The 22,128-nt window shown below is 38.7% G+C and overlaps 1 protein-coding gene across 2 annotated transcripts; it reads right to left on the bottom strand.

Annotated features, from left to right (window-relative positions):
• Positions 1–2,081: 2,081 nt before the first annotated feature.
• Positions 2,082–18,465, bottom strand: sncgb (synuclein, gamma b (breast cancer-specific protein 1)). Of its 2 annotated transcripts, XM_088069940.1 has the most exons (6): positions 18,125–18,465; positions 12,679–12,720; positions 11,071–11,198; positions 9,384–9,401; positions 7,175–7,216; positions 2,082–6,358 (listed from the first exon to the last, which is right to left on the bottom strand). In XM_088069940.1, the coding sequence occupies exons 1-6, from the start codon at positions 18,243–18,245 to the stop codon at positions 6,350–6,352; spliced, it is 360 nt and encodes a 119-aa protein (XP_087926066.1). In that variant the 5' UTR covers positions 18,246–18,465; the 3' UTR covers positions 2,082–6,349. The 2 variants fall into 2 exon arrangements, with proteins under 2 accessions (XP_087926066.1, XP_042363965.1); XM_042508031.2 differs by lacking the exon at positions 9,384–9,401 and having other exon boundaries at positions 18,125–18,461.
• Between the last annotated feature and the right edge of the window lie 3,663 nt (positions 18,466–22,128).

Here is a 22,128-nt window from a genome sequence, read left to right as displayed (position 1 = left end):
AACAGCATAATATAAAAGTCATAGTACAATATGAGTTAAATGCAGAATAGGTCAACCTGCGAGGGACAAATGTGTATCAGAATGGTCTACCACCTATAAGTTGAAAAAAGTCATTTTTTAGTGTGTCACAAAAAGCCAAACTATAGCATGTGGAAAAATTCATTGATCCAGATGTTAGAAGAAATTACAGAATAGCATTTTGAAGAAGTTTATATTGTAGAGTTTTTAAAAGAACAGTCCAAAAAGTTAACTTTTAAAATGTTAGAAAAAGTCATACTATTGTATACCATGATATGCCATACTATGTCGTGGAAAAAAAATGAGTGAAAAATGAATCGTTCTAATGTCAGAAAATCATAATATAGCATTTTGAAGAAGTTTTTGGTGTAGAATCTAAAAGGAACAGTCCAAGAAGTCAACATTTACTTTTGCATGTGGAAAAAATGGTTGAAAAATCTATTGTTCCAAATGTCAAAAAAGTCATACTATAGCATTTTGAAGAACATTATAAAATAAATATGTAAGAAAAGGTAAAATCAACAATTAAAATGCTGAAACCAGTCATACTATAGCACGTCGTAAAAACGGTCAAAACAGTCATCATTCCATATGTTGATCAAACGTATGATCCAGCGTTTTGAAGACATTTATCATGCAGAATTTCACAAGACCAGTTCAAAAAGTCAACATTTAAAATGTTGAAAAAAGTGACTATACTATGTCGCAAAATGCCATACTATGGCTTGTGAAAAAAAAGGTTAAAAAAAATGAATCGCTCCAAATATCAAAAAAAGTCACGGTATAGCATTATGAAGAAGTTTATAGTGTAGAATTTCAAAAGAACATTCCAGACATCAACAAAGGTAGCTCAGGTCATTCTGTCTTTTTGATGCCATTGTGGATGACATATGACTTTTTTGTGCTATTTTGATTAACAAACAAAAGCATGACTTTTTTGGCGCTGTTTTGGACGACATGCTTTACGTTTTGATTTCAGTATGGCGTGCGCTTCTTGCTCACAAATTGGTGTATCACAGCCAGTGAGTGCACTAGAACATGATTCTGATGATATTTTAGGCGAGAAAAAGGCAATACAGTGACAGCTCTCGGTTAATATTTAATCAGCAAAGACTAGTTTTACCATTTAATCTGACTTTAATCTGAGTTTTAGAGAGAGACAGAGGAGAGACTCGCCTCTTTTTATCTCAATCCACTTCTATACTTTTTACATCTGTGGTGGGCATATGAAAATGCAAAACTACAATTTGTAGTTTTGTCAACACCCCGAGAGCCAGTGCAACACTTCATCTGGCAGATTTTAGCTGGAAGATGAGCAGGAAGATCTGGGTGCAGGTAAAATGGAGGGAAGTTTACCAAAGTAAATCTACACACACGACACTCATTGTTATGTTTAAATCAAAGTTTGTTGAAAATCTGCAAAATATTCCTTTAACGAAGAAATCTCTCTATGGAAGTCGGTCCAACAACTCAGGATACACTGCAAACCACACCCATCCAAGTGATACCCCGTTTTTGTCCTCAGTCCGCATACTTTTCACAAAGACATGAAACTGCCATCAGTATCCTTTTTTTTCAACTTGCTGCAAATTCAGCAAGAGTCCACAGCTCACGTTTTCCCAGTGGCCCCTTAGTGGGATAATGACAGGAAACGGTACCTTTAGGGTGGCAGCCCAATGAATCTGGATCAAATGATCCCCCTCCACTGACACTTTTAATACAATACTCAAGACATACATGTTTTCAATGGCTTTTGGTTGTTCTTAGTCATTTTAATATTTTGGTATTTTATGTTTTTTTTCATAAATTGATTTTAGGAGTTTACTCTATTTCTCATTAGGGTTATTGCACGTAGGATATTGCCTTGTAATTTTCCATCACTATTTGTTTTTCTTAATGCTATTTCACTCGCTATAGTTGTGCTGTTGACTTGTAAGGCACTTTGAATTTAAATATGCAACACAAATGAACTTGACTTATCCAACTGTGTAATCAAAATCAAGAGTCAACACTCAGTCTTCCACTTCTTAAAACAAAAATAATAATAATCTTGACGCAGTTACTGGATTTCAACAAAACCTTTTTAATTTCACTGGTACTGTTTATAAAATCAGCGAGTCTGCTTTGATGCCAACTTAAACACTGTGTGTGATTTGTATTTGTGTATTTGGGTTAGGATTAGTGATTAGGTGTGCTGTGTGTTGGTACAAGTGCGGTGCTGTGTGTGGTCTATGTGTGTGTGTGTGTGTGTGTGTGTGTGTGTGTGTGTGTGTGTGTGTGAGAGAGAGAGAATGTCAGATTGCTTGATAAGGCAACATGCAGTCATCAGTTTCCATTGGCCTCAAAGTAAAAACACACAAACCTGCATAAGACACAAACAAACACACACAGACACACTTTGCTGGCTGAACCGGTTGTATGTTAACACACACACACACACACACACACACATCTTAATATACGTACACACACATACAGTGCATACAGACACAAACACGCACTGTTGCCGGGCAGACGAGCACTGAAAGGTGGCGTCACACTGATTGAGAGGAGAAGGGGTCCTCTGATTGGCTGAGACAGTTGGGGTTCAGGGTTCAGACTAGTTAGTGTGGCAATAAAAACTACCCTAAAAACAACTACACATCCCAGAATCCAAGCTGTACACAGAACTACACATAAAACTGATCCATGATAAAAGACCTGAACCTTCACTCTGCCCTCTTAGCAGACTAATCCCTCAGTGAATCAATGTTTTTCATTACAGAAATAATTTCCACGCTTGTTTCACTTGAAGGCATGTAAACCAGTTTCACAAAGACTAAAAAGCAACTGCACAAGAGGTGATCAGTATCATCTGCTCAATAATTTAATCTTGAACTAACCCCTTATACTTAGTTTTCCCTTTTAATTTGAAAAAATGAAATCGTCTGACATTTTCTCTTTTTTATATGGTCATCACATGGAGTTATTATACTTGTATAGTGCAGCATTTTAAGCACATTTCCCCAGAAATTGTTGGTTAGTTAGTTAGAATGACAAATCCACCAGTGGGGCTGTAGACGTTAATCAGCTTTTCAAGTGCTTCGTTCATGAACACATTATTTTCTGCCAAAGTTAGAGTAACACTGGTGAAAAATCAGCTGTCAGGGATTACCATGAACCAATCAGAATTAAGGCACGGTCACACATGAGCGAATAGAGGCAAATGACTATCGCAGATATTCGACAAAGGAGATATTGCTGCTGAATATGGGCAGTGCCTGACGTGACAGATATGGAAAACAAGCTTGTTTAAAAAATACCGCAAAAGGTTATGTTATTGCTACATTTTCTATTATCTTGCATTCCATACCTGTCTCCTAATTCACACATGTGGGGCATTTTGCATTTTCAGGGCCAATATCGTGTAATCAACTGGTTAAACACAACAATCAATGCCTCCTCCAGACATCTGGTGTAGTCAGGTACTGTGGGACAATTTTTGGTAGACTACCAAGAAAACCACCTTAAAATGCTGGGGCCATATTCAGAAACACTGTGAGAAGAGAACACCTAACTTAGCCTTAACATTTTGAGCAAGGAATCCTATCTTAGAGGTGATTTAGAAAAGGTTTTAGACTAACTCTGAGCAAGAAAAAGACAAAAACTTTCACCTTAATGAGGAGGGACGGTTGACCGTGTTCCTGGGTATGATGTATTCTAACAGGTGTGATTGGTTGTCACAGAGATGCTCTTTTGTGTGCCTGCAAGGTGTGGACAACCAGTGGAAATGAACTGCGTCCCAGTATGAAAGAGTGTAATCGTTAGTGTGATCGTTCTGCTTATGGAAGGTTGACAAACCAAAATCATCACTGTTGCATTTTTCCAGTTTCAAAATATATTAGTGTTGTATTCACTTTGTTTCTGATGTTGACGTTATTTCACTGAGTGGTAGACGTGAGTGCATCTTAAACTGGAAAAATAAACAATATTCCTGCACAATCTAATCTGTAGCATTCCTTTTATTTACGGTCATCCAGTATTTGGAGAATATTTCTCCCACCTCTTTGTATTTCTGTCATTTAATCTTCTGCTTATGAAAGTCTAAAGCCTCTTAAAAGTCATCCTCCCTACTTCAGTTTGTCACCTTCAGAGCTCTTGTAATGGCGAAGATGATTCATGATTAAATGTTTTATCTTTACAAGGATCCAGTCTTAACTTAAAGGAGAAATTTTAGGAAAAAGTCATACTTATTAATAAGAATTTTCTTAGAATTCTATCAATAGGAGCAACTCTTTGTGAAAACGGCCCCCGAAGACGACCTTAGATGTTACTTTTAGAACTTAATAAGGATCTCTGCTATATTTCCATTTAGAAAATATACTGCCAAGTAAAATATTTTAGAAAATGTGGACCTTCAAACACATCAAGAAGCCCTACCTCACTCTGACAACATGTTCAGGTAAAATGGGACAGTCCTGTTTGTTTTTTTAAATGGTTAAATTAATGTCAATTTATCAGATCACAAATTTAACAGAACTGTTGTCTATTTTTTTTGGTTATTCTTTTCCTGCTCTTTTGTTGCCTGTTTCCTCTGTGTCATTTTTTTTCATTTTTGCAATGGATTTGCAGACTAATTCAGTGGCTGACATGGACTCACTGCATCATCTTTATTGTGTTTACAAAAATACTAAATATATCTGTAATATAACAGGGTGGCACACTATAGCATAAGTTATGGCACCTGGTAAAAACATGCTGGTTTCACCTTTAAAAGAATTCCCATTTAAGCCTTCCCATTTTAACTTTTTTGTCCCATTTTACCTGTCCTCACTCAAAACCCTTCCCCATGAAAATTAAAGTGATACATCATCCTACAACCATTTTTGCTGTTGTACTCTTGTTTTAGTTACGATACTCTTATTAACAAAAAGAGAAAATCAACCTCACAAGTCCAGTGATTTCTTTCTCTTTGCTTTGCTAGTTTTCAAGCAAAATGATTGTTACATGTGAAGTACGATTTTAGTAACAATGCAATAACATGTTTGGTGATTGGCTGCTGATATTTAAAGAGCCTACGAAAAAAAACCTTTTTATTATGAAAACCTTATTTGTCACATTTTACCTGACTTTGCTGTTGGCTGCAACTACATCAGTCAAAGTTCAAAGCTGTGAAAATGCAAATTTGATCTGCCACTGGAGGCAAATGTTTTATTCGCCTCTCTGCTTGAACTGAATGAAGGTTAACAGGAGGCGAATACTCGCTGGTGTTAATTTTGCTCATGTGTGACCGTACCCTCAAATAACTAAACCTAATTGTCTCAATTTAACTTTTTTAGCCACAAATATTTAACAATACAGACAAAAGTGTGAAAAAAATGAAACTAAACAACTTACTCTTGTTTTGTCATGCATCACATGAACAGTTTCTGCTCTAACAGCTGAGATAAATTTGTGTTGTGTATTGCTTCCTGGTTAATAACCCTGTTTCTAAAAGGCCAAACAGACACGAAGCCATACAAAGCTACACAGAACAGCTGCTACTCTATAGTTACGACACGAGACAAGTCATTCTACACATCTGTTCATGCAGTCTACTGTAGCTAACTACCTAACTACTGCACACAAAACAGAAGGATATCTGTCCTCAATGCACGATTCCCTGCTAAAGCCTCTGGAGATTTATTATACACGCCAGCAGCTACACATGCACACACACATATACAAGCTAACATGGACTCACAGGAACACAAACAGCAGATCACACACCCTTTCACACCTTGCCTCAGTCACTCAGTTACTCATTGTTGAGGAATGAAGAGTCTTAACTGCATACACACCCTTAAATCGAACAGGTTTGCCCAGTGTGTGCGGCTGTGCTGGCATGTACATGTACTGTATGTGCGTGTCTCATGCATGTGTCAAATCGAGTTGTGTCTCTTTTTTGTGTGCATGTGTACGTGTGTTTGTGTGCGAGGTTTCCCTATCTGTTGGTAGGCATGGGTGGGGGGAGCTGTAACAACACCAGGGTTCATATCAGGACGACACTAACACACGGGTGAGGCGAGGGAAGACGGGCGGTGGAGGAAAAGCTACAGGCTGCAGAAAACCAGAGGGGGAGAGGTGCTGAGGACAGCTGGCAGAGGACCAATGCGGAGGGCGGGGGGGATCAGGGAGTGACAAGGCAGAGGGGGGATAGGGGCTGGGGTGCGGCATCCGGAAGAGTCTGTTTCAGTTGATTTTGGTTCTGTAAAGTCACAAAAAAATATGTTGAACATCTGAAGTCTGGTACAGCGAGGCAAGGGGAGCGAGGGGCCGCCGGAGAGCATGGGAGGGAAGATCCTGAAGAAGACTAATACCCCTGGAAAAGAGAAAGAAGGGAGGGAGAAAAATGTCATATAGAAATATTAACAATTAACGTTTAAAATCACTACTATATGTAGAATTTCAACGAGTTTGTCACGAGTTTTTAAATTTCTATTGACAAGATAAAGCATTTCTTGCCAGATTGTCTTGAAAAATATGCGACTAGCTTAAAGTGGGCATGTCTGTCTTTTTACATTGATATATTTTCATTTATTGATGTAAAAAATTTTCATAAATCATTATTAATAAAAGCCTAAACATTGCAACCTGCATTGCTACGATTACGAAAGCTGCCATAAAATCAGGCACTACAGGTCACAATAATCCCACAATAATCATGGAGAAACGCAATACTAGAATATATTTGAAGAGTCTCAGTTGTTCTTTTTTGAAATACAGCACAAATCTGATCCGAGAAGCCCTTGGTACAGCAAGTACATAGACATACCCCAAAATTAAAGTAACAGAACAATGATTCAGCCTTCTACAGTGTTGTCGTTTTATTTTAATATATTTTTTAAGATTATTTCTTGGGGCTTTTTGCACCAAGTTTCATATAGGCTTTTGCACTACAGTTTGGTTTTATTTGCACTTTATCGCATTTTTAATGTGCAACAATCTCAGAGGCTTTTGAACATTAGCACTCCCGCAAAACAAATATTGTTTATAGTTTCTCTCCACCCCTGAGAAACATTTACGTTATTGTTGCTCTCAGCCAAAAGTGTCACACATGATTTGTTTTGATGAGCTGCTGCTTAGAAATGATCTGCTCTGCTTTAATGCCAGCAGCAGGCTAAACCTGCTTTCTTACCTCTCCTCCTTCCCCACCCTGTTCCATTCCTCCATATTCTCCCTACAGGAGAAAACAAGAACAATGAAATTAGGCACGTTAAAAAAGGTGGAATAGCGATGATGAAAGAATAAGGTGATGGCAGGGCGGAGGGGCCTCGAGCACTAACTGCCATCTAGCTTTCGTTTTCCTTCAGTTTTGATATCACAAAGCAGTTCAGACTAAAAAAAACATGCTGTAGGAATGACTTCGCCCTTATTATCATCATGCTCCAGACTTCCCAGGGGGTTCAGTTAGTTGATTAGAGCTTTACAGCATGTAAAGGGGCTCCAGTTGCACAGGCCTCGTTCACCCTGAGCAGTGCATGACGATATTTTGATGCATGCCATGAATATATTTGCTGTCTTATCTAACGTGCTGGAGATGTGGTTGAGAGCTCATACGTCACTTAATGCTACTCGGGGGAGCTACATGGTTAGAAATGAAGAGTTTTAGTATTATTGTTGCCTAAACCTCACAAATAAGTGAGTGTCTGAGACGTCAGAGGAAAATTCAGAGTCGGAAGCTGCGCAAAAGGACATTGTTTTATGCTGTTATACAGTCCATGGAGGCACTTTTATATGTAAGCAAATAAGAGACATAAATATTTGTATCTTTAGCAGCAACTGGACACGTAATATTGAAATTTAAACGCCGCTGAATTCATAGCAATAAAATAATTTACTTTGAAAAACAATGTATTTTGAATTTATCTGCTGGATTTGAAAATTTAAAAAAAGCTACATTTAAAAAAGATAGATAGATATATTTTTTTATGTTCACAAATTCAGGTTTCAGAATTTCAAACACAAAACAAAAAAAAAGTCAGATTAAAAAACATCTGGATGAAAAATTTTGAATTCAGAATAATCAAATGTAGATACATGGTTTTCAAAGAAAAATATTTCAGGGCTATGAATTCAGTTTTTTTTTAACAAATATTGAGTACTGAGTTGCTGTTAAATTAAAATCCATATGTCTCTTATTTGCGGTCAAATTTTAAAAAATACTGCAGGAATTAGTCCATTTCAATTTAGGAAGCAACACAGCAGCTTCTGTTTCTTCTTACCCTGTTGACGCTCACTTAGTCTGTTGTGGGCTGTCAGCTAAAATACACCAAGTTACCAGTTTATTTGGCACACTCGTGCCATTTAATGTAGTGCAGCACAGCAGCCCTGCAGTCAATCATACTGTGAAACATTCTGCAAGAAAAGTCACATTTATTGCAGGTTTACTGGATTCGTTTTGCAGGCGTTAACTAATAAACTGGTAACTTTGTGCATGAAGCATGCAGAGTATCCTCTATGAGGCTGCGGTCAAATAGTAAAAACAATAAAAGTAAAGAGAGAATAAAAAAAAGAACATTTGATGTCCTGTTTCTTTACCATAATACTTTTCCTTGATGGAAAAATAATGAGGTCAGGGAAAGATGTGAAAAAAATTCAAAGAGGCTTAAAGAGAAGACATCCGCATTTACGCTAAACTACATAAACTACATCATCACAGGACGGCGGATGTTATGGACGTGGATGAAACTACAAAACTATGAAGATGGACTACAAACAGTGCATCTTAGATAATTAGCCCATAGTTTTTGTTTTTTAAGGTTAAATCAATTGATGAAAAATTACAGCACTGGGGGCACTGTAGTGTAGTTTAAGTGAGCTCAGCCTTGCTGCAAATTTTTCCCACCTAGAAGGCATTTTCTCCACAGACGTCTGTAAAACTGTTGACACGAAACCTTGACAAGGTCAATTATGACTCTTTCTGTGCCAAACATTTGAGTCATGGTGGTTTTATTTTCATATAACTTAACCGGAGCCAAGAAAAGTGATTAAAAATGAATCACATTGATACGCTACTCAATTTGTAAAATCCAAAAGGCGTGTGGCCCTTTTCTGAAGTATTTTCCGACGCAAATGAATCACTTTTAAGAGACAAACAATGCAGCAGAGAGCCTGAGTTAACAGAGACAGGTGACAACCTTCTTCTTGGTACCTGTTATCTCTGACCGAGGCTTTACGGTTTGTAGAGCCGGCTCTGTCTAACTGCTACTTCTGGGTCATTTCACTCAGTTAGAAACCTTACAAAGCCAAAAAAAAAAAAAAAAAAAAACTATTCGACCGCAGCCCTTGTCTCTACTTCACCCCAGCATGACCTATGACCCCACACTGCTCTGTCCAGTATGCACCTCGTATACAGGCTCCTCCTATCAGGGAAACACAGATGAGACACACAACATAAACAACAAAAGGTGAGAACAACAGCGACACGGAACAACACACAACACACAAGCACTGCCATCGAGTTACAACATAGACTCACAAGACACAAAACTATTACAAGGACATGCATGAAAGACACAAAGGTTAGATGGAAGGTCATCTAACATCTGACAAAAAAACAAAACATTAAGAGCACATGAGGGCCAACAGTGTGGGGAGTCACAAAATAAACGGAAAGAAAAAAAATGCTTAAATAACATTTGAGCTTCGATGGATATGGTATATTTGGAGTCCAGGTTAGAAACAGTACATGGTTACTAATACAGTGGGAAAACAGGTTTGCATCCTCGTGTTCATGTTGGTCGTTTTAGTGCTGAAACAAATAACTAGTGAATAAATGTAAATAACGCTGAGGATCAATTAAGCTTTTGAAATCTGCGCAAATTTGCCTGATTTCTTTCAAAAATATGAAAAGAAGGAAATGAGCTTAGACAGAAAAAATGACCCAAAAATTTGCAAGAAATCTGTAAAAGAAAAAAAAAAAAAAACAGGGAAGAGAAAGCTATAATTAAAATTAAAAGAAAAAAAAAGGAAATGACCTGGAAAACATGCTTAAAATGATAATCCTATAACATAGTTTTAAAAATGCATTATGATAATTATAAATAATAACTATATTATTTATATTATAAAAAGGCTCATTGCGTTTTTCCCATGTTTTTGGGAAACTTGGTTTTTCCTTAGGGGGGCCCCTTTTCATCATTGAATAAAGCGATAGCCCCCGACTAAATGACTTATTTTATGGATTTTTTTAAACATTCAATGCATAACAATAACAGCCCAGAACAAATGATAAACTGTAAAATTAACCCCCAGTTTGTGTAACACAAGAAATTTGAGTAAATTTTGGGCAAAACATTTTCTGCAAGAGATCAGATCAGAGATCATTCCTGATATTATTAGGATTTGTTTCATACAATCTTATGGGTTTTTTTTGTTTGTTTTTAAATTTTAAACAATAATACACAATTCATTTTTGCTAAATTCTGTGTTTTTTTCTCCCTTTAAACATAAAAAAATCTCTATTAGTTTGCTAATATCTATTTATTTATTTAGTCAGATCTTTATTTATTCATTCTTTTTTTCTTACACCCCTTAAAAAGAAGGCCTCACAACCCCCTGCGAAACTGGCGATCCAAAGCAGCGATCTCAGGCTAGTAAAGTACTCAATGAATCAAAAGACATCGGAGGATTAACTGATATTGACTGCAGCTCTAGTCTATTTATCAATAATAATTGTAAATAAATGGACAAAGTGCGTTCTAATGAATAGGAGCAGGTAATTTCACTAAAAGAATTGCTCTGGGGCATCATTTTGTTAAAAGGAAGAACAGGAAATTAGATTTCCTTAAACACGCTGCAGGTCTCTGATGTGTTAAATATGGTGAAACAGCTCTATCTAGCGGCTGACCTCAGACCAGCCGTCTATAAAAGACCACTGTATCAGGCAGAGATACACTCGAGTCTGGACCTGCGAGTCTGTCTGATCCTGTTTAAGACATTAATCATAGCTCAGATATTTTCATGGTGCGGCACACTGACATGGTTCTGTGGAAGTCTCCGCTGTAACTCAGTGTTACCGTGGGTACTGACCTGGTTGACCAGCCCGGTCGACGCGGCGACGTTCTCTACCCCCTCCACAGTTGCCTGTGACACTTCGTTGGCCCCGGCAACCGTTGCGTCTCCAACGATGTTGGCCTGGTCCACAGTCCTGCTGGCCACTGAAATGCAGAGTGTGGGACGGTTAGAGAAACTAAAACACACTCAAATTATGATCACTGAAAAACTCAAACACAACACATATATTTGCCTATTTGTGACTAATTTTTCTGGTGTCACTAGCTCCGCTGTGTTTGAGGCTGCTGCTCTTTAACAGAGATGTACTAAGAGAACTGGATACAGCATTTGAGGCGGAGCCATGTTCATTATGTTCAAAGTTGCTCAAGATGCTAAAAAGACTGATCTTCCCAGGTATAAAATCACCCAGATCTTTTCACATCACTGGGCCCATAGAGCGGTCACACAGAGCGCCACAGGGATGAAGTTGCCAACCAACACAGAAGTTAGCCCCTTAAAACATGAAGCAACATCACTTTTATTGTGCTGCTTTCAGACATCTTTAAGTCTTTAAACCTTTGAAACATGAGCAAATGGATTCAATCTTTCAAAAACGTGGAAAAGGAAATGAGCAACTTGACAAGAAATGCTCCGATAATTGCAATAAATCAGTAGATTAAAAAAAAATATTTAAAAAAATAAGCTAGGGGAGACGTCTAGGGAAAAAAGAAAGAAAAAACAGGTTGAAACTATATTTACAGCCAAGTATTATTGCTGTATTTTCAAAAATTATTCAAATTTTTAAATAGGTCTGTAGGTCTTTTCCCTTTTTACCATTTTTAAACAAATTTTTAGGTAATTTTCTTGTTTTTCACTATTTTCTTGCTAAATTCTGGGTCATGTCTTCATTGTTTGCTCATTGCTTCCTTCCCATGTTTTTGGAAAGAAATCAGGCCAGTTTACTCAGGTCTAAAGGGGTTAGCATCACCCTGGTTTCCTCGTCAAAAAGTCTTTGGATTTCTTCATTTTGGATTATAGTAGAAAAAAAAGCTCTATGGCAAACAAAAAACCCACAATTTTTAGGATTTTTGAAGCCAAAATGGAACTGCCAGAAATAAAAACTCAGCCAAGATTTATATGTGGGTAGTAAATGGGCTGAAAAATGGGCCCTATATGGGATTATCTACGGATTTCATATTGGCTCCATGCATATCACCCACACGGGTAGATAACCCGTGTGGGCCCTTGATAAGATGCCCACCTATGTGGGCAATTAGCATGACGCAAGTATGGAGCCTGTGGAAAGTCCCGTTTAGGATCCATTTTTCAGCCCATTTACTACCCACATGGGCCCCTCATGCAATGTTGGCGACACTTTAGGTTGTAAACAAATTTCACTACAGCTGCACGATTTAGCTATGGAAATAACTGAATTTATTCAGACATTGGTTTTGTCCCTCTCAAAGTCAGCAAACACCTGTGAGATCAGGAAAATGAGAGAAAACGCTCCCAGATGTTTTTATTTCCCCAGTTAAGGTTTGCATATGTTTATGTGGCTGGAGCACCAAAGGTCACAAACAGGGCAAACAGATGATTAAAAAAAGAAACTAAACTAAAATAAAAAAGTGCTAGAGCTTTTCTTACCTGTGTTTACTGATGACACAACTCCTTCCTTTGTTTTACTGCCTGAGGATCAGAGAGAGATTACAAATAAATTAATACAAATTACAATTCAGCAATGTTTCGTAATTTAATAGAAAATTACCATTCACAATCCCAATGTTTATTAATACCTTTCGTTGAATGGATATGCTGCACATTTTCGTTAGTTTTGTTCATTTACAATTATTTTGATTTATTTTATAGATTTTTTTTATCTTTTAATCAGTGACAGATGATTAGGATATGAGCATGATAAATTCATTTTTTCCTATTCATAAATAAATCAAATGGTAACCCTTACACCTAATACATGTATTTATTCACCTTTTAGTACTAAGAAGATAATTTGTAAAAATGATATTCATGTGACGTGCACAGTTTTCATCCATTGATTGTACTTTTAATTTGAAAAACAAGTTCTATGCATTTATGTACATTTTAGTTGTCACAAAGTCGTGGAAATATCATGGAGTACCAACACATTTATCCTCACTTTCGTAACATTTCTTAGCTGCTGTTACTCCGCAATACTCTGACTCATCCTTCCTGAAGGTGTCGGGTCAGGAGTATCCATCGCTCTTTCAAAAAAATACATTTAAAGGAGCAGCGTGCAGCTGGTTGCAACCTACAATCTTCACCTCTAGATGCCACTAAATCCCCCTAAATCTGCCACGCTGCTCCTTTAAAGACTGAGTATCCTTTCAGCATGACTGATGCCTTTCCCTGATCTTTTTAAAAAGTCAGCCTGCTCCTTTTTTGTCTGAATTTTCGGTTATCTATTTATCACTCTCTCTATATAAAGCTAAGCTGTGTTTTATGAAAATATTGGAAATCATCCTGTGAACAGCAGCACCTCTCTGCTCCCCAGCACTGTGCTCATTATAGCATGATCCCAAGCAGATTAAATTGTGGTTATATAATCTGCCAGAGTGAGGGATGGAAGGAGGGAAATATCTGCTCTAAGAGATGAAAGGAAATAAAGGGAGGAAGGTACAAACTAAGGGAGGAAAGGGAGAATAAATCTACAGAATGACACGATTTCGTGCACACTGACTGCTTCCTCTTTTACACAGATGCTGCCATTAACGGCATCCACCCGTCCTCTCCATGTCTTTCTCTCTCTCCAACTCCTGCTTCTCTCCATCTCTCTGCACGCTCCCTGTGCTACATGTGCCATGTGCCACGTGCCTCAGTACTGAGCAGTACTGCAGTACAATAACAGACACACACACACACACACACACACACACACACTCACACACACACACACACACACACACACACACACACACACACACACACACACACACACACACACACACACACACACACACACACACACACACACGGCAATGACACAGCTTCTTTCTCCCAGTCAACAGAGGGAGCCACCATAGTGTCACTTTGAATACCTGAATGTGAGCGTGTGTGTCACAGTCATACAGAACACACTGTATCCATGAAGGTGGAAATTTAATTTGGGCAGATGTGGTTCCAGGTGATGCACAGGACACTGCTGAGGATATAACCAGAGCAAGAAAGCTGGTTTTTAAAATAATCCTCATACTAAATGACAATCCCTATCCAACGCTTGCCTCAATAAATGAAGATTGCACGGATTATAGTGTGTGTATGCTTTTTCCTATTATATAATGTGCATTAAATAATATTATTAATTAATATTAAATAATGTGCAAATATGGCGCTGCGGTCAGGTTTTCCAGGGGATTTTTTGCTTTAGCAGTCCAAGCGAGATAAAAGCTCAGACATGTCCTGGATTTTAAGAAAGATCCTATCAATGGTGACGTAAAGATGTAATATATGCACTGAGATATTCACATTTGACTAACTTACTACATATAAACGTAAAAAAGAAAGCTGCGCAAGACAGATAATAAGCTGAGGACTGGTGCAAAGACCTCTATAAACTCATGAATTAAAAATAAAAAAACTATGCCCATAATAATGAAGATGGGATGTACAGGTTATGAACAAGTTATGAACAAAATCTGTGCTGACACTATAAATAGCAGTACTGCAAAAGCACAAATCCCTCTTAGCAATATTTTAATATTAGTGCAGAAAATCTGCAGCTAGGAGATTTTTTCTTTTGTATTATTGATGAGTTCTGGTAAGAAAAATCTTATTTTTGAGACTATTATTCATTCATAAATCAGATTACAGCACTCTCATCCTAATCAACCAGCCCTGATTACCAGTACACAGGAAATAAATAGCTATAATGTAAATGCATAGATAAAAAAAAACATTATGCTACATTTCAATATAAAAATGTTAAAATAAAGCATAAAGTAATTAAGCATTTTGCACATGGATGCACACTCGCATGTGCTATGCCTGCATGTGTGTATGCATGTTTATGCTACCCATTGTCACGTCCCATGCTACCCAAAGCATCCTCTGAATTAAATATATTAGTTATTGGTAACTACACTTTTTCATATGAACTTGCATATATGTTCCAATTATCATTACTTATTTTCATATTTTGTTTTGTTTTGCATTTTTAGCTCTCTGTATTTTATTACATTTCTATTTCTTCTATATTGTGATCAGTGACTCTAAAGTCACTATGTCAAATAATTTCTTAAAATTTAAATAAATTATTATTATTATTATTATTGTTATTATTATTATTATTATTATTATTATTATTAAGTATAACATTCTGGAGTTATTTTGTGGCAGCTTGTTTTCAGTGATTTTTTAAAAAATTTAATCCAAGAGCATGTCCAGCCATAGGTGTACATTTTGGGAGGACACAGGAGACACTAGTCCTTCAACATTTAATGTGCTTTTGTCCCCTGGAATAAAAACCCTTTGAAACCTGCATCGACATTCATCAACATTGAGATTTTGTAGATTTAGAAAAAATAAATAAATTATATATATATATATATATATATATATATATATATATATATATATATATATATATACATCATTTTATTTTTTTTAAAGCAAGGGAAAAATTTCCGGGAAACCATATTTATGATTATAATTACATATTTAACATTATTTTTCAGAACCACTATTATTTTAGAGCACTTTTTCCAAGTCATTTCCTTGTTTGTTTTTGTGGGTTTTTTTTAATTGTTTTTGTCTTTTTGCCAATTTTAAGGGAAGATTTTGTAACTTTTACAAAATTTCTTGCAAATTTTTGGGTAATTTCTTCTTCGGTTGCTTATTGGCATCTCATCTTCCCATTTTTTTTTTTTTAAAGAAAGCCAATTTGCTCAGGTTTCAGAGGGTTTAAGTAGCACAGGTCTTAAAAACTAAATTTATGGGGTGCAGCACAGGGGACAACCCTCCCCCAATAATTTACAACTTATGCATTTGTCCCCAACAATAACAAGAAATTTGACAAATTTTGACAAATTCGATTTTTGCCAAAAAACAAATTTTAAGAATTTACCAAAATGCAGGACTTTAAGTGTTTGATGCCAGCCATAGGCGCAGATTTTTGAGGGTTTGGTGCAGGGGACATGTCCCCCTCAATACTTAATGTGCATATGTCCCCCACAATGAAAACAGGAGGGTGGGGCTCAATAGCTACAAAAATAAAAACAAGAAGTAGCAGAAGACTTTTACTTTGACAAATTAAATTTTTGCAGAAAAGGCACAAATTGTCATGTAAAAATTTACCAGAATTAAGTGTTTCAAATCAGCCATAGTCGTATATTTGGGGTGAGGGGACAGCATCAGGGACACGTCTAATTCAAAAGCTACACAATGTGCATTTGTCCTCCACAACAGAAACGCAAAATTAATAATTGATGCAGGACATGCACAAACTGGTGCATAAATTTACCAAAATTAAGTGTTTTATGTTTAATATTTCATATGTGTGTTGAAACAAAATCTGTGCCCTTGCATCCAGCTGTCTATCCGGGTTTGGCCTGTCTGTAAAAGCAGGCGTTCAGACCTTGTTACTGTGTACCCACACTCATGCTGACGTATGCACTCTGCTGCAGGCAGTTACAGTGGTTTATCGGCGCCATCGACCCTCCTCACTTCAGCGATCACACCCCCCCCCATGATCTGCATGTCCCTTTTTCTTTCCTCCCCATCTCTCCGACACCCCGCCCTCTCCTCCCTACCTGAGCTCGTCACCAACCTGCACTCTCTGGAACATCCAGGTTTCATTTTTCCACCTCCATCATCCCTCCATCCCTACATGTCAACTCGCTTTCTGCCATCTGCTCACACAGGAGCCACGGGACCAGCAGCTCAGAGCTTTTTCTGACATAACACCCCTCCCTCTTCTCTCTCCCCCCTGCATCCCTCCATCCTTCCCCGGGATGGGTTAGTGGTGGTGGAGGGGGGTGTTTCAAGAGCTGAGGGGGAGGAAGGTGGTTAGTCATCAAAGCAGCACACACTGTCGGGCAAATCCTGCTGCTGCAACGCACACACACACGTTCTCGCATCGGGATGGGGTGAGGATGGGGGGGTGGGGGGAATGAGAGCAAATTGCTGCAGTGCTCAAGTGATCCTTGCCCCGTCTCACCTCCCTCCCCACTTTTTCAGCTCGGGACTCGTGTACACATACCATTTTTTTTCCCCCATCATCGTGATAAAGATTTTTGAAGCTGCAGTGTGACGGTCAGTCTGAAGGGACAGACTGCGGACGATGAAGACTTCCACGCCACTAACTCCTCACCCACCCTCTCCTACTTTTACAATGCCCCTCCCCTCTCACGCGGCCTCAAAGCCTGGCACTCGGGGTAACCTTGAGATGTGACGCATTTGCTGCTTGATTTCGGGACACCATTTAAAGCTACTGAAGCATTTTTTTAAACCTAAATTTGCATCTTTGCTGTGATTTTATGCATTTATCTTAAGATGGACCTCAAAAATGCACAGCAGCCTGTCAAATGTGGGTCAACTTTAGCCTGTAAATTTTTAAAAAAGACAGATAAACGGAGTCTCTGGGGAGCGAGTCCATCACCGAACATCCTGCCCCACAAACCATTTAAAGTGAATAAAACAGCTGATAAAAGCTTGAGGCGGTGCCATCCCAACATCCTGCACAACTCCTCTTTTTTCTCCTCTCCCTTTTATTCTTTTCCCTCCCCCAAAAAAGACAAACCAGTCCTCCATCTACTCTCCATTAACTTTCTCATCCCCCTCTCCATCCCGTCCATCCGTCTCTCTCTCAGACCCCCACCCTCTGCCCTGCACCAGTCCTGCAGCAGTATGTGCTCTCTCCCTCCTTCTCCTCCTCCTCCTCCTCCCTTTCCTCCTGTCGCTTCTCACAAGTGTCCCAGACATGGACACCCACGGGACCCCACCTCAAAAAAAACATGATGCAACCACACACGTCAAATATGAGTACATCTCCCCCAAACTTACCCACTTTCTTTCTTTTGTTTTTTTTAAAGCTTTAGACATAAGATGCGCTACGTACCTACATACATCACCCCTTCCTTGGTTTTGGCTGCTGCCTCCTCCATGCCGGCTTTGGTCTTCTCGGCGGCGGCCACCACCCCCTCCTTGGCCATGGAGAACCCCTTCATCAGTACATCCATCTTGGGCGACGAGACGGCTGGGCTCCCCTGCTCCAAACGGGCCTGGCTGGCTGGCTGGCTGGTTTGCTGGTGCTTACAGTGAGCGTGCAGAGGAGATGATGTGAGAGCGTCTGTTTGAGTGTGCGCGCCGGTGGCTCCTCCTCCCTTTTGGTGCTACAACAAGACGGGCTGAGAGGACCGCACAGCAGGGCTACAGCACGCAGACTGAGAGACAGAGGGGGGGAGAAGCAGCTGGTATGCACAAGATGGAGAGAAGGAGGGGGGAGGGGGGGGGCGGATGCTGCAGCATTTTCAAGTCATGCTGCAATCCCGCGCCTCAGCCACACCTCCACCCGTCATCCATCTTTCTCCTGGTGATCCTCCGGCTTGCCGTTAGCGTATTTTGATTGGCACATTGCTGTGGACACACCTTTCTAGATGCTGAGCTTGTGAGCGCTGTTACATAACCAGCAGAGCTTCAGTGCAGGATGCAAAGAGGATTGTTTTTTTCCCCCCACATCATATGTCTGGTGAGATTTTGTAGTGTAATCTGGAATCACACAGCTAGTCCCAAAAATATGATTCAGTCTTTTTTTTTTTATCTTTTTTTTTTTTAATCGGATATGGAGTGCTCCTCATGTTGAGTACCCAGCTGTTTATGCACTCTAACTGAATAAAAAGAGAAAAAAGAGCACCTGCTGCAGCCATTCGTATTCTTGTGAGGAGGGGAGAAAATGCTTTGTCATCTCCACCTGAATGAGTCACAACTGCCTCCATTCGCCTCCTCCTCCTCCTTCTCCTTCTCCTCCTCGTTTCTACCAGACATGCCAACTCAGCAGAGCTGCAATCCTGTGGATACTACTGATATGACAACAGCTGTGTTTGTGTCATGTGTTTGTGTATTCTTACATAATTTTTAATCCCGGAGAAGGTAAGTAATTTAAATGTGAGCTAAAAAAACCCAAAACACCGCAACTCTACGTCTCATATTGCATCCTGCCTATTCGATAGGTGATAAAATAAAGGCGAAGGGAGCAAAGTGATATATTTGGAACGATGCAGTTTGCAGAGGGGACGGCTCCTACTTTCAGTCTTGCTGTCCAGAATCACACTGCCCTCTGGTGGCCTCAACATATACAACATCATGACACAGCATTATGACCGATGGATGGTTCTCGTGTAAAGGACTATTCAAGCATTTACAAGATAACTTCAGGGATTATTTGCAGATTTCTAACCAGCTTTATATCACAGTGCAGGTGGTATGTGTCACTGAACTGCGGTAAACTTCCCTCCTTCTGACCAGAGCCAAGATCTCCTGCTTTTCTTCCGGTAAAATGCTGCCAGCTGACGCAAAAAGTGTAATTCTGCTGAGTTTTGCGTGCTCTCCGACTGTTGCTCAAACTACAAGCTGTACTTTTCGTATTGCAGACACAGAGTATAGACGTGATTTAAGACGCAGTCAGACCAAACTCAAATCCAAAGGTAAAACTGACGGCGCTGATTGAATTTAAACCAATACTGTTTCCTGCATACAGAAAATGAAGGCTAAAACAACTGAGATTAAACCAAGCAGAGCTGATAAAATAAAAATATAAAGAACTAAAGATAATGCTACTGCACTGCCTATTTCTTGAGTAAATTTCTTTCACAAAATGGATTTTAGTGCACCATTTAACAAGAAGTGGATGCCCTCAAAAAAAAGATCAAACTGTAAAACTAAGCAGTGCAGACAAAATGTCATATGTGAGATTCTGTTACTGCATGATTGCTCCTTTTTAGAAACACATTTTAGTGCCATGTTTAGCTGTAACAGCCACACACAAACACACACACACACGCCAAATAATTCAAACACTAAAACTAAGCAGTGCTGATCAAATATAAACCAAGATTCTGTTTCCGTGTTGCCGATTTCTCTTCCAAAATGTTTTCCAAAACATATTTTAGGGCCCTGTTTAGCTGTGAAGCGAGAGTCTGTGAACATCACAATGCTTCCTGTCTAGTGAAAACACAGGCTGAAAAAACTGAGTTCCAATAGTAAAACCAAGCAGCGCTGATAAAATATAAACAGATCTATTACAGAGTTGCATGTTTCTCACCTCAAATGTTTTCAGACACACATTTTATATTTGGGCTTAACTGTAACGAGAGATCATTTGTTACCAGCTGACAGACATTGTATAAAATGGACAAGTTTGCATAACCAGCAGGAGCGTTTAGGGGTCCCGTAAATGCGTAGTGCAGTCTGATGATTGTAAGCTTTCTACCTTCTGAGAGTGAATGACACAGTATATGCCCCAGTTATAATTTCATTTCATATTATATTCAATGCATAAGAATAATTACACAAAGCAATTTATAAACTGTATAATTAACCCAACAAGTGAACGTCACAACTGAAGTTTGTGTAAAGCGAGCAATTTTGTTAGATTCTGAACAGAGTATTTCCTGTCTGTTTCAGGCCTATGCATTTTTTTTTTTAAATTAACAATCAGAAATACTTCATGGGGCTTCTTTTTTATTTTGACAATATTTTGGGATTATCTCTTATGTTCAGGCCTTATTCATGCCGTATTCAATTAGATTTTTCAAGTTTTTATTTTGAATTATATCTCTAAAATTTAAAATGAGCTTTTTTAATCAGTTAATCAGTCACAGCCTGGGTCTTACTTTATTATTTTTTTTGCCATCTCTTGGATGTGCTGACATTTTTCTCACAGACTTAAAAAAAATCCTTGAAATTATGTTTCCTTTATTTTTTTTGGAAAATTTAAAATCAAAGACTCACAAGTCACAACCTACAAAAAACTTTGGATACCCTAGTGAGGACCAGGACCCCCAGTTAGGGAACCTGTGTCTTAGACCACACATGAAAAGATTTTGGGGAAAAAATGCTCAGAGGAACAAACTTCAGAAGTTCAAAACTAAGAAACTATTTGGAGTAGAGTTTAAGATGATGAAAATGTACCACGATCATAGTTCCCACAGTCATGCTTTAAGAAAATCCATCACATGCACCTGAGTGAGTTTGTAGCAAACGACCCATAGAATACACAACGTGACACTTTTTATAAACAACAGCTGATAAAACATAAACCATCAACAAACTCCACAGCAGCTGCAGCCACAAATCCACGCGGAAGCAAACACAAAGCTGAGCACGTGGCGCAAACAAAACGCAGTGTTGCCTAGCAAAGAGGAAAAAGTTTCCATGGAAATAAGAGTCTGACTGAATGTTTGACAGGGATTGTTGTACTAACCAGTCCGGTCGCCATCGTGCGAGTCCCCCTCCATCTGCTCGTTCGTTGTCAAAGCAAACCAGTCCACTCAGCCTTTCTGCCCCAGTATAACCAGTCCACTTACGTCTCCCAGTCCCACTGCGCTGCTCCGGGCTACGTGACATTGCGAGCTCAAAGAAACTGAAGTCACAAACAGAAGAAAGTTCAGACAGACATCACGGAGACCCCATGTGTCCTCAGTCCTCACAGGAACCCGGATGCGCGTGCAGTACCTTCAGCGTGTTAGCCACACCCACCACGCACCTGGACAGACAGACAGACATGTAGATAGATAGATAGATAGATAGATAGATAGATAGATAGATCAGTAGATAGATAGACAGACAGACAGACAGACAGACAGATAGATAGATAGATAGATAGATCAGTAGATAGATAGATATATAGATAGATAGATAGATAGATAGATAGATAGATAGATAGATAGATAGATCAGTAGATAGATAGACAGACAGACATAGATAGATAGATAGGTCAGTAGATAGATAGATAGATAGATAGATAGATAGATAGATAGATAGATAGATAGATAGATCAGTAGATAGATAGACAGACAGACAGACAGACAGATGGATAGATAGATAGGTCAGTAGATAGATAGA

This window comes from Plectropomus leopardus, chromosome 19, assembly GCF_026936395.1.
Source record: "Plectropomus leopardus strain MGB_pleo_1.0 chromosome 19, ASM2693639v1, whole genome shotgun sequence".
Classification (NCBI taxonomy): domain Eukaryota; kingdom Metazoa; phylum Chordata; class Actinopteri; order Perciformes; family Serranidae; genus Plectropomus; species Plectropomus leopardus.
The sequence above is the reverse complement of the archived record's forward strand: the minus strand, read 5'-3'. Positions and strand labels throughout refer to the sequence as shown.

Excerpts from the sequence above, each read along its gene's own strand:
- sncgb (XM_088069940.1), bottom strand. The coding sequence starts at position 18,245 with ATGGATGTACTGATGAAGGGGTTCTCCATGGCCAAGGAGGGGGTGGTG. Across the intron at positions 12,721-18,124 it reads GGAAGGGGTGATGTATGTAG|GCAGTAAAACAAAGGAAGGA; the intron begins GTACGTAGCGCA and ends TCTGATCCTCAG. Across the intron at positions 11,199-12,678 it reads TGTGTCATCAGTAAACACAG|TGGCCAGCAGGACTGTGGAC; the intron begins GTAAGAAAAGCT and ends TCTGCATTTCAG.